This window comes from Aotus nancymaae, unplaced genomic scaffold (assembly GCF_030222135.1).
Source record: "Aotus nancymaae isolate 86718 unplaced genomic scaffold, 86718_ANA_hifiasm-v0.15.2.pri h1tg000064l_0, whole genome shotgun sequence".
NCBI classification, from domain to species: domain Eukaryota; kingdom Metazoa; phylum Chordata; class Mammalia; order Primates; family Aotidae; genus Aotus; species Aotus nancymaae.
Genome location: NW_026988478.1, coordinates 601,961 through 615,557, shown reverse-complemented (window position 1 = coordinate 615,557; position 13,597 = coordinate 601,961). Strand labels below are relative to the sequence as shown.

Sequence of the window (13,597 nt, the reverse complement as noted above, 5' to 3'; positions counted from 1 at the left end):
GGAGGGGCGACTTTTCAGCTGCCACGTCCCCATTTCGACCTCATTAGGTAGAAGTGCATCTGATTACTTTGTATTCTTGTATGCTACATTCCTCCTTGTTGGATACATGCTTCTCCACTAAAGATGTGTTCCCTCACTAAAAGGGTTTTTTTGATGAACACCAGTTGTTCATTTTATGTAATCTAATTTATCAATTTTTTGTCTTTATGATGAATGCTTTTTATGGCTTGTTATTTTAGAAATCCAAACATTCTCTGTCCCAAAGTTAGAAAAATATTCTCTTTTATTTTCACTGAAAGCTTTATAATTTTGCCATTTATATTTAAGTCTATAATTCATCTGGGTTGGTTTTAATTTTATTTATGTATTTATTTATGGAGACAGGATCTCACTTTGTCACCCAAGCTGGAGTGCAGTGACGTGATTTTGGCTCACTGCAGCCTCAATCTCCCAAGCTCAAGTAATTCTCCCACCTCAGTCTCCCAAGTAGCAGAGACTACAGATGCATGCCAACATGCCCAGCTAATCTTGTTTCTGTGTGTGTGTGTGTGCGTGCGTGCGTGATCAGATCTGTATTTTATTTTTCCCTATTTTATAGTTTTTTTTAAATTTCCAACTTTTCTTTTAAATTCAGGGGTACACATGCAGGATGTGCAAGTTTGTTACATGGGTAAACATGTAACAAACATGTGCCTTCGTGGTTTGCTGCACAGATAATCCCATCACCTAGGTACTAAGCCCTACACCCTCTGACAGGCCCGGGGGTGTGTTGTTCCACCCAGTGTGCCCATGTGTTCTCATCATTCAGTTCCTACTTATGAGTGAGAACATGCAGTGCTTGGTTTTCTGTTCCTGCATTAGTTTGCTGAGAATAATGGCTTCCAGCTCCATCCATGTCCATGCAAAGGACATGATCTCATTCATTTTTATGGTGGCATAGTATTCCATGATGTTTATGTACCACAGTTTATTTGGCCTATCATTGATGGGCATTTAGGTTGATTCCATGTCTTTGCTATTGTGAATAGCGCTGCAATGAACATACATGTGTAAGTATCTCCATAACAGAATGATGTATATATTCCTTTGGGTATATACCAATAATGGGATGGCTGGCCCAAATGGTATTTCTGCCTTCAGTTCTTTGAGGAATCACCACACTGTCTTCCACAATGGTTGAACTAATTTATAGTCCCATCAACAGTGAAAAAGTATTCCTTTTTCTCTACAACCTCACCAGCATCTGTCGTTTTTTGCCTTTTTAAATTAGATCCCATTTGTCAATTTTTGTTTTTGTTGTGATTGCTTTTGGTGTCTTTGTCATAAAATCTTTGCTGGTTACTATGTCCTGAATGATATTGCCTAGATTTACTGCCAGGGCTTTTAAAGTTTTGGGTTTTACATTTAAGTCTTTAATTCATCTTGAGTTGATTTTTATATATGGCGTAAGGAAGAGGTCCAGTTTCAATTTTATGCATAGGGCTAGCCAGTTCTCCCGACACCATTTATTAAATAGGGAATCCTTTCCCCATTGCCTTTGTTGGCTTTGTTGAAGATCAGATGGTTGTAGATGTGCAGTCTTATTTCTGGGCTCTCTGTTCTATTCCATTGATCGATGTGTCTGTTCTTGTACCAGTATCATGCTGTTTTGCTTACTGTAGGCTTGTAGTAGAGTCTGAAGTTGGGTAGCATAATGCCTCCAGCTTTGTTCTTTTGTTTAGGAATTGTCTTGTCTATTCAGGCTCTTTATTGGCTCCATATGAATTCTAAAATTTTTTTTCTAATTCTATGAAAAAAATGTCAAAGGTAGTTTAATGGGAACAGAATTAAAACTATAAATCGCTTTGGGTGGTATTGCCGTTGTGATATTGGTTCTTTCTGTCCACGAGCATGGGATTTTTTCCATGTGTTTGTGTCATCTCCAGTGGTTTTTACTTCTCCTTGAAGAGGTCCTTCAACTTCCCTTGTTAGTTGTATTCCCAGGTATTTTATTGCTTTGTGGCAATTGTGAATGGGAGTTCATTTGTGATATGGCTGTCAGCTTGCCTGTTGTTGGATGTATAGAAACGCGAGCTATTTTTGCACATTGATTTTCTATCCTGAGACTTCATCGAAGTTGCTTATCTGCTTAAGAAGCGTTTGGGCTGAGATGATGGGTTTTTCTAGATGTAGGATCATGTCATCTGCAAACAAAAATAGTCTGACTTCCTCTCTTCCTATGTGAACCTGTTTAATTTCATTCTCTTGCCTAATTGTCCCAGTCAGAACTTCCAATACTACTTCGAACAGGAGTGGTGAGAGAGGGCATCCTTGTCTTGTGCCAGTTTTCAAGGAAAATGCTACCAGGTTTTGCCCATTCACTATGATATTGGCTTTGGGTTTGTCACATATGGCTCTTATTATTTTGAGGTATGGCCCTTTAATACCGTATATATCGGGAGTTTTTAGCATAAAGGAATGTTAAATTTTATCAAAGGCCTTTTCTGGAACTATTGAGGAAATTACATGGTTTTTGTCTTTAGTTCTGTTCATGCAATGAATCACATTTATTGATTTGTGTATGTTGAACCAGCATTGCATCCAAAGAATGAAGAATTTGATTGTGGCAAATAAAAACACTCTTTCTTATTCTCACAAGGACGTATATACCTTTGCCTTTACTTGTATTTATACATTTACTCATTTTTTAAGATCCTACTCAAATATTACCTCCTCCAAGAAAACTATAGCAATATCCCAGACTACTATTTATTCCTACCTTGTTCAGAATCCCTCCTACCCCTCAAGTCCTTCGTTTAGTATTAATCACTGCCTCAATTGAGTCCTAGAGGTTTTGGACTATTGAAAGAAAGGGAAGATGCACCTTATTGTGTACCCCTGACCTTGCCTGTAGTTGAGAAGAAGCCATTAGAACCTCTGAGCCAGCTCAGATCATACCACCGTCTCCATGGGAACATTAAATTTCCTCCCACAGGTTTGCATGATGGAACATCCGGGAGCTCTTTGACGATGGGAAGTGGGTTTCTCCAATCTCTTCTCTGGACTGAATCATTCCCTGGAAATGGGGCCATGAATTATTGGGGACTTAGAGCTTGTGCAGTAAAGGATTAACCCAAAGAAAGTTTTGGCTCTTTACCCCGTTTCTGGAAGGTAACATTTAAACCCTTGGAATGCCACAAATTTTAAGAATGTCTTTGTATAACTAGAACAGACAGATAGTCTGTACTCACCATAAGATTTATGGTGAGGATCTTGGAGAACACATCAGCTTTGCCTCTGGAGGGACCAGAGACCAAAGTCAGCCATGTGGGTGACTAGCCATATCTATGTGACTGATTCCTCAATAAAAACTCTGGACACTGAGACTCCAGTGAACTTCCCTAGTTGGCAGTACCCTGGGCACACTGTCACACATCATTGCTGGGAGAGCTAAGTGCTGTGTGCATGACTTCACTGGAGTAGACAAATGGGAAGCTCCATTCCTAGTCTCTCCTAGACTTCCGTACCTTTTCTTATTGTTGGTTTTTAAATGCATTCTTTTGCTCTAGTAAACTGTAACCATGGGTAAATTGGCTTGCTGAGTGCTGCGAGTTCATCTAGTGAAACTGAACCTGAGGATGGTGTGAGGTACCTTCCAAACTTCCAGAGATTCTACTCAATACATTTCTTTTCTCAATCTAAGGGCGCCATGGGGCAAACAGATATAATCTTCAACAGCCTTAAAATGTTTTCCAAAACAAGGTAGCAAACTGCCAGCCACATTGGAAATTGGGTAGCTGGATGGCCCCTGAAGATCGATGATGCTACCGATGACCAGGCCAGCAACAACTGGTGGAGGTGAGAGTGGACGCGGCAGAAAGTAAAGAGCACCATGGCAGTAAAACTGTTGGCACCTGGTGACCTACAGGCAAAGAGCCATGTCCCTGGAGCGTGTGCAGGAGGTGAACAAGCAGTTGGAACCGGAGATCCCAGATGGCGATCACACCGGAACCCTTAGTGGTGGTATTCGTGTTGGTGAAGCATTTGGGCTCTTGGAAAGGAAATAAATCATATGATGTCCTTGTAATTGACTTTGTCAATGAAAATAAAGACTGTATTGTTTTGGTAAGAACAAGAGTAGGCTATACCCATGAAACATAATATAAAAGAAGCTTCCCTGCCCCTATATCTGACAACACTACTTCATAAGTAGATGATCTGATCGAAATGTAGGATGAAGAGTAGCAGGAAGGATAGGTGACTGAAAAAGCCGCTAGCCATGCTGCTAGAAGCTCAGAGTGAAGTGGAGGACGTAGAGAAAGGGATTAAGTTTCTAACCAGGAGCTGTAGGGGGTAGAGATAGTGAACTTCTCAGCCGAAGGAGATGAGCACTCAGAAGAACTGTGAAGAGCACACACAGCCTCTGGCAGCCTGGGGAAGGCCAGCAGGCCACTGTGGGATAGGTGCTGACGGAACAGGCCAGGCACCACTGGGAGAATGACCTCTCCCCTTGCAATAGCACTTTAGCGATGCATTCTGGCACCGGGCTGGTGTGCGTATCAGCAAGTGGCAGCTCCAAGCAGGTACTACTGCCAGCCAAGAGAACGTAGGGCTAGTCACAACTGTTTTGTTTTTCAGTGAGGCAGATCGCAGAGGAGAGTCTGGGGGTCCAGCCGGCTGATGGCCTCTCTCGAAAGAAGTTCCTTCTGGGAATAATGCCCACTAAGCTGTTTATTCCAGTTCCGCTCCTGCATAAAGAGTCAAAACTCAGCAGTATCATGAGCCCATAGGCTGCGCAGGGCTTACTTTGTGGCCTTCATGTCTGTCTCTTTCTAGGCAGAACTGCCATTCATGTCGCTGAGAACTGCGGAGAGAATGGGGTGAGCTTCATGTCCAGAGCTGCAGAGCACAAAACACAGAATGGCAGAGACTTCTTCCTGCAAAGCCCAGAAAAATCTAAACCCTGTTGCATAATAAAGCTCCTCTCAAGCAGCTACTCTGTACACAGTGCAAATGATTTTACGAATGGGGAAACTGGGGCCCCAGAAGCTCAAATTGCTTCTTGGTTAGTGATACAGCTGGTCACCTCTAGGCTGTGATGCAATATTTTTTAACTCCACATGGATGCTTCTGACAGCATCAAGACCCCAGTGAGCTCCGGAAAAAAGAAGGAAGGTGCTTTGAGGACAGGAAGGGCAGCGCTGACATTGGTAAGTCAAGAGTCTGAGCTGACATTGCAATCACACAACACACAGCCTTTTGAACCAGTGCAAGAATCAGGCAAATGCAACTGTTTATTACCCCACAGGATAACAGGTAGCTCTAACAAGACCCAGCCAGGTGAGAGTGGCTGCAATATGACATATCTTCTTTTGTCCCTATTCTGATGAGATACTGGGTTAAACCTGCCCTCTCAGCCTGGGCACCCTTGGGCAAGGGAGCAAACCTCCGCGACATTCAGCACTTGTTCTAGACAAAAGTTACCCAAACGTGCTAATGTCCAGGGAACAATTAGGAGTGTTCCTGCAGATTATCTGCTACCTCCTCACTGCTCCAGAGGACCTTTTAACCTTCATCCTGTTTCGCTAGGTGTGCAGCTCCCAAACTGTTCGTGCTGAAATGAGCAGAAAATGAGACTAAGAGACATTCACCTTAGCTTCTGTCTGTCGTGGGTTTTTCTGCTTTTGGTTCATGGGGTCTGCGTGCGCTCTGCCTTGGCTCAGGTTCATTTGTTCAAGCCTATTAAGATTACAGACTCACCTGGGTTTCTTTCCCGCCTTAAAGCTCACCAACAACTAGGGGATGCTGCCACCTGGTGGTGGGAATAGCTTTGCATGAGAATCTACACCAGTGAGCATCAAATTGCACTAAAAAGTTAAGACTTTGCAAGAACATCCCTTGCACAGAGCCTTGGAAGGGAATCAATTTCCAGATGCCTTGACTTGACTGCCATTCTTAAAATCTGCCTGAGAACAGATTGGAATGATAAGATAGAGTCTCCTTTCCCATATTCCTTTTTGGACAAAAAAGAAAGGCACATCCTTATCCATCCTGAATCTCGCTACTGTGCTTTGCCCTAAGCCGTAAAACAAACAAAATACTGCAGTATGCCAAAGGGACAATTTAAAATACTGTCTTCAAGAACAACTCCATTAATGATTAATCAAAGCACCACAGGCTTGTCTAGCACGTCTCTGTCTGCAGGTCAGGGAGATATTTCTGTGAGGAGAAATGAGACGTTGGAACTGTGTTGCCCTGTGCTAGGGTGTTCTGAATTTGGATACAATGCAGAGAAAAGCAGTGAAGGGTTTCACCTCTTCCATCCCCCAAATATTGCCAGGTAGAGCAGCACTCTTGAGGGAGAGTCCTCTGAAAACATAAAAATGAGCCCCAGAAAATGTACCCTCCCTCAATATTTAAGTGATTCCTTTTAGATACATTTATATCAAGACCTGCACAGCTTAGTGATGCTGATACTTTTAAGCATGACTAGAATATTTTCTGAGCTACCAGAATTCTCCAGTATACACTGACTCATTCTTGCACATGAAAACCTTTTGTAATCTTTCAGATTTTGTGTGTTTCATTCAATAATGTAGTTAAAACCTGTTTTAACACATCTATGAAATGTTTATTCTAGTTACTCTGCCATTACCTTATTTCAGTTTATAAAATGTTTAATATTTTTCTATCTCTTTTTAACAAAAAAACAAAATTATATGCTAGCTGTCAGACTGATTCATTTATACACTTTAATTAAATACAGAAGGAAATTTTGACCAGTATATCTAATGTGATTAATAATTTCTGATTTTATATATGATTCTTATTTATTTCAAAAAGCTAGCCACCACTGTTTAATATACAAATACATACACATTTTTCAAATATATGCCTCATATACCTAGCTTCTTAAATAACAATATTTTAGCCACATCTTACATTTCATTAATATTAGAGTAATTATTAGATACACATGGCTTCATTATGGATTGCTTTTAGTAATACATTTTATGAGATGTGTTTTTAAGTTATACCTTATCTGTTCTTTTTGAAATACTATTTTTTGAAACACAAATTGAAAAATAAAGTCAGTCCTTTATGATTTTATTAAATAAAGAAAGTAAATCTGATGTGACTGAATAGTTTGCCAGCAAGGAACTGGATTTGCTCATTAGGTTAATGGAAGATATTTTCCATCAACTGAATAAGCTAAATTTGCAATTCTAACATTTCAATCATGATGGAAATTATTTATAAAGCAGGCAAAACAATTAAGACATTTGATAAAATAATATTGGGTTGACAAAGGTATACTGAAAGTAAAATTTCAGTTTTCCCCACTCTTATAGATTAAATATGGTGCTTGTGAGTAATGGGGCAACTATATAATTAATAGTCACTTAATACATATTGGCAAAGATGTTTTTGGTTATATGTTCCAGAAATATAAATAAGAAATCAGTTTCATGACTGGATAACACCATTTGAAAGTAAGGTGTTTTCCAATTATTTGATTTCAACAATATTGCAGAAAGACCTCATTAGGTCATCAGCTGATAATGTTAATGATATCACTTTTGACATATTACTTAGAAGAAGTTCCAAGAATTGAGTCACAATTCTAAAACATAATTTCTATTCCAACCTCCATATTTCTGAGAACAAGGTTTCTCAGTATTTGTATCTATAAAAATGAAAAAAATAGAATAGATGCTTTTCTATAAATTGCTTACTGTCCCTAGAGGTGCATAACCAGAGGTTGTAAGATGTATAACTTCCCCATTTACTCCTATAGATAACATCCCTATTGTAAAACATAAAGAACTGGTCTTTGAAATATTTTTCAGATTCGGCATTTCAGCAGACCAACGGAGGTCTCTGGTCCTGAGACCCCCCTCCTAGGAACTAACTCGGCTGCATGAAAACAGTTTAGATAACCCTGTGGTTTCATCCCTGGCCAATGGATGATTTCAGTTCCCTAACCCCATGCCCACCAAAGTACCCTTAAAATCCCTAGCCTCTGAATTCTTGAAGAGGCAAATTTGAGAAATTTCCCCCATTCTCCTTACTTGGATAGAGAGCAATTATTAAACTCGTTCTTTGCTGCAACACCTACAGTTTTCAGTGCATTGACTTATTTTTTGGGGAAGCAGGCAATGTGAACCTGTTGGGCTGTGACACTGGGGCCCTGGAAGCTGCATTTCCATCACTTCTCACTGTCACTCAAAAAGTCACCAGCCCCAACCCTCATCAACAAAAGGCATTTTACATGGATTTTCTTAACATAGTCACATTTTTAAAGATTTGGATATAAAATTCATTGGTTTACATCATGTCATGTAAACCTTCTTAGGAACCTCAATTTTAAAATATGCAGCCTACTGTAATCCCAGCACTTTGGGAGGCTGAGGCGGGCAGATCACGAGGTCAAGAGATCGAGACCGTCCTGGCCAACATGGTGAAACCCCGTCTCTACTAAAAATGCAAAAAATAGCCGGGCATGGTGGCACGCGCCTGTGGTCCCAGCTACTCGTGAGGCTGAGGTGGAAGAATCGCTTGAACCCAGGAGGTGGAGGTTGCAGTGAGCTGAGATTGCGCTATTGCACTCCAGCCTGGTGACAGAGCAAGACTCCGTCTCAAAAAAAAAAAAAAAAAAAAAAAAAAAAATGCAGCCTAATCAATCAATTCCTTCAAGAATATACATCTTTGTGTACCTGTTTTTTTGAAGTAGGGCCTACGTGGCACACTATTTGGTAAACTGAAAGATACATTCTTGAGTATTTTGGCGTTCAAACCCTAAGGCAGTTTCAAGCATGGGCAGATGAATATTCTTTCAGTTTGATCACTGTCAGAGTAGTAACAGTTCATCTGCCTCTCCGGAGAAGTCGGCTGGGAGGACTTTACAGATGCCTTTCCCACAGCCTGTGACTGAGATAAAGCTCAGTGCAGAGCTGCTTGTGTATTCAGCCAGCGGAAGGCAACCACAAAGCAGAAATGGCAGACATGCCAAGTAAAGCAACATGAGCAGAAGATGCTCAGAGAATGACTGTTTCGTTCACAGAACCAGCAGAAGCCAAAGGATTATGCTGTACCGGAGCGAGCATAGACAGTCAACACCAAGACAAAAGGATGCCAAATTGCAGGGTCTTCATTCCCGGCGGCCACGGAGGACTCACGTCTCTCCAACCCGTGGCCCCGAAAGGAGGGCATCAAGACCTTTTATGCCCGTAAACCACCTTGGGGGTGAGGGCGAGGAGCAGGGGTTGGGGTGAGGGGCTTCAGACAGTCTGAGGGCCAGTGGACTTTGGACATTCCGTAAATCACCTCCTGGGTGGAGATGATGGTGAGGGGCTTCGGACATTCCGATTGTTACTTAAGTGGTTCACAGAAGTCAAGATAAGCATAGTTTACACATTGCCTGGGTAGGGTGGAAATTACAGACCTTAATCACTCATTACAAGTCATAGGGGCCGAGATGGCGTGGGTTTGGACTGCTTGCCTGTCACATCAGGGTTACAGAGAGCAGTTTCAACAGAAAGCCGAGGTATGGTTGAGGTCTGCAGTTTTATGGGGCTTTTACCGTGTCACAGACCACACCAACATTCCCTCGCATTTAAGAACTTACAGGCTCAAAACTATATCCACGGGTTCCAGCAGTATGTCACTGGGTTTCATGGCCTCCATATAAAAACTACCCCATTAATAACTGGATTCTGTCACTTAGGAGATCATAAAATCAGACACAGACATTTGACATGGAATGGCAGAACTGGCGATCAGTGCCAAGTTAGGGAAACAGAAACTCGGTGTTTCAGAGTTAGACGTGATAGAAGAGCAAAAGGGGATGGTTGAGGTTGAACCCATGTGACTGGGGAAGGAAGAGGAAAGTTCGTATTCCCCAGAGCCCATCACGGCGGCTGATGGAGCCCCCGTTCCTGCCTGCCCCAATCTGGGGGATGCCAGGAGTCTGCACGCCTGTGGAAGCTGCAGGAGCCCTGGCACCTACAGTCAGCAAGGACTGCTCCTGCTGGAGCCAGAATCCAAGCTTTGAGCTGCTGCTGCCGTCACAATCCCCTGCTTTAGTGGAATCCAGGACGCTTCCCTAGCAGGGACCTGCTATTGCCACTTGCTGGAGGTGACTTCAGAAGCAAATGAGGGGAAAAAGGATCTCCCTTTCTTCTCAGAAGCGGCAAAGCAGCCCCTGACAGCCAGGAGCTGGCCTGGCACAGCAGGGCCAGGTGTTCTATTAGACACGAAACACTTCACAACAGCGGCATCAGACGGAGCTACTCAGGGCCAGTGATGGAGCAAGACAAACCCAAGACCACTCCATGATGATGTGTGAACACAGACAAAACATGAGCACTGTTCGAACCATAAAAACGACCAAACATTCCCCCATTCTGGCTAATATTGTGCTGAAATGTGGGTTAGTTGCTTCAGGCATCTGGGATTCCCTCCCGCTCTGTCATCCACTGTGCATCTCAACAGAAGAGAGAGCAGGCCAGCTGGCGACTCCTGAGTCTCCTTCCTGAAAATAACACTCTCGGTCTTGGGGAAACTCTCTGGAAGACACTATTTTTACTTAAAACAAGATCAAACCAGAAACCTTTTCACATGTGAGTCCTGAAACTGTAAACTGGAACCCTTTTGTATGTGATTCCTGAAGCTGGAAACTGAGACCCCTTTCATATGTGATTTCTAAAGCTATAAACCTAAGATTTTTCCACGTATAACATCTAAAGTATAAGCCTATATAAAGGCAGACCCACCACTTTGGGAGGCCGAGGCGGGTGGATCACGAGGTCAAGAGATCGAGACCATCCTGGTCAACATGGTGAAACCCCGTCTCTACTAAAAATACAAAAAATTAGCTGGGCATAGTGGCGTGTGCCTGTAATCCCAGCTACTCAGGAGGCTGAGGCAGGAGAATTGCCTGAACCCAGGAGGCGGAGGTTGCGGTGAGCCGAGATCAAGCCATTGCACTCCAGCCTGGGTAACAAGAGTGAAACTCCATCTCAAAAAAAAAAAGGCAGAACCTTCCTTTGTTAGGTGAGCTGGGTTTTGGACAAATTACTGCCCAAGGCTCCCGGTCGAATAAACCCCTCTTCCTCCTGAATTCGGTGTTTGAGAGATCCGTTTCTCGTGGCCGCTCCTGCTACACAATTAACAAGAGCGAGGTCTGGTATAAAGTGATTTATTTCCAAAGCTTAGGAGAAGCAGCACAGGCATCCCACCTTTAAAAGCAGCACTTTGCTTTGGGAGCAGGAAGTGAGCACTTTTAAAAAGCAGGGGAGAAACCCAGCAAGGTGCGGAGTCTGCATGTTAGCGTGGTGCCCTACCTACCAGGTGGTCAAGCTAGTGACAGCAGGCGTCTTCATGGGCGGGACTAGGCAGACCGCTAACCCGGGTAGGAGAGAGTAGCAGGCATGTTGGACTATTATCTCTCCAGGCAACCCCCTGGTGGGTGAGAGTTTCCTAGCGGGCATGCTTTGGTTTATAAAACCACTGTTAACTCTCAAGGAGAGTTCTGTCCTGGGGAACACAGTTAGACCAGCCTGCCCTGTAGGGAGTGCCTGGTGAAGAAGAGGGAAAAGTATCTGCATTTCTTTTTTTTTTTGGAGACAGAGTATCAGTCTGTCACCCAGGCTGGAGTGCAGTGGTGCGATCTTGGCTCACCGCAACCTCCGCCTCCCGGGTTCAAGTGATTCTCCTGCCTCAGTCTCCCAAGTATCTGGGATTACAGGGTGTGCCACCATGCCCAGCCTTTTTTTTTTTTTTTTTTTTTTTTTTTTTCTGTTTTCAGTAGAGATGGGGCTTTGCCATGTTGGCCAACTGGTCTTAAACTCCTGACCTCATGTGACCCACCCGCCCCGTCCTCCCAAAGTGCTGGCATTATAGATGTGAGCCACTGTGCCTGGCCTTCTATTTGTATTACTAAAGGGTTAAGTAGGAAGTGGAGAACCAGGGGAACAAGAAGAGAACATAAAATAATTAAAAATAATTAAACTATCTCTCAGGAAAGTGGAGGTACTCATTTACAACATGACTGACGACTGCTTCGTACAGCCTTGGCTTCACCTGGTTTTCCCTCCTTCTAGATTAGATGTATTAAGATACCCAGTCACAGAATTAACCCCAATTCCCGGAAGCATCTAACACCTCTTCCTTAATTAAACTTTCCCCAAATGCACTGGAAACAAGCCCAAGTCATATCATAGGTTCTTTCTAACACTATCTTACAGAGGTACCCCACAATTCCCATAGTGTGCAAGCTCCCTCACAAGAAGCAAACCTCACCTTTTTCACTACCAGAGTTCTCAGTGGTCTTTGGCTGGAGCATAGACACTTCCAACTTCCAATCTGCTGCCAGCAAAGGATGTTGGATTCTGACCATCAGTTGGGAAAGATGACGGAAAAGCGTGAAAGCCCCTCTACACATGAAAGCAAAAGACAATCTTGAGTTCCTTCAAGGGAAATTACAGGCACCTAGCTGGTCCTCGGAAATAAATAAGCAACTTGATAAGCAAGAAGCTAATGGTAACTTAAAATAATAGCTGAAGAAGCCAGAATCACATGATGTTTGGAAACTAAAGACAACATTCTGATGTATGTCCCTGAGTTGTTTCTCAGAAAGCTGGGTCCCCGCCAAATAGATGCAGTGGCGCTGAGACCCCAGGCAATGAGGAGCTGAGGGCTGAGCTCTGGCCACCATTTTGTTCTAAATTACTTCCTGAGGGGCCTGGATAAAGTTATACCCACAGACAGAGCTAATTCTTTTCCATTGATCTCAAATTTTTCAACAAAGCTTCCCTTCCTTAACAAACTGCAAATCGGAGCATCTTTGAATGTACCTATGACCTGTAAGTCCCTGCTTCAAGATGTTTCACCCTTTTAGGCCAAATGCAATGTGCAATTTCCATGCATTGACTTATTACTTTGCCTGTAACCTCTACTTTCCTGAAATTTACCCCTGCCTTTAAAAAATCCTTACCTGCAACCCATCGGGTTGTCCAACATCCTTTGATGGCAGAATATTGGGAGTTGAAAGTGTCATGCCCCCGCCAAAGACCACCCAGAACACCTGCAGTGGAACGGGTGGGGTTTACGTCTTGCTATGAGGGAGTCTGCACACTCTGGGAACTGTGAGGCGCCTCTGTAAGAGAGTATTGGAAAGGCCCTGTGAATGGACTTGGGCTTGGGTTAGGTGTTATTGGGGAGAGTTTAAGGAAGAGATGTTAGGTGCTGCCAGGATTTGGGTGTCAGGACTTAAGCATTAGTTCCCCAAACTTCCTTAGGTGGTGCTCTACAAATAAACACCTCCCTTTCCCCTGCTGCAAGCCCAGTGGAGATCTCTGCTCCTACTGCACCAGGTGAGCAGACCTCAGTTTGGTTTGATAAACCACCTAAGTGCTGGGATAATTTCCACTTCACTAATCCAGTTTTCTATAGTATCCAGTAACCTGCCGACCAACTCTGTTTTACATTCTGCATCATGCACCACATGAGATGCGTTTGGTTAAAGATGCCTCAGGTCTCCACCTACATCCTTCACCCAGAAAGAATAAAAAGCTCTATGTTATAATTTTGAACGTCTAATTCAGGACCCAGCAGC

General features: G+C 43.1%; 1 protein-coding gene across 1 annotated transcript in view; it reads right to left on the bottom strand.

Moving 5' to 3' along the window:
- Nucleotides 1-573: 573 nt before the first annotated feature.
- The window catches only part of TMED3 (transmembrane p24 trafficking protein 3), a 41,322-nt gene continuing 28,298 nt past the window's right edge, over nt 574-13,597 (bottom strand). Inside the window, exon 3 of the mRNA XM_064366119.1 lies at nt 574-4,030. Within this exon, the coding sequence (XP_064222189.1) occupies nt 3,980-4,030 (51 nt within the window). The 3' untranslated portion in view covers nt 574-3,979. The remainder of the gene's footprint in view (nt 4,031-13,597) is intronic.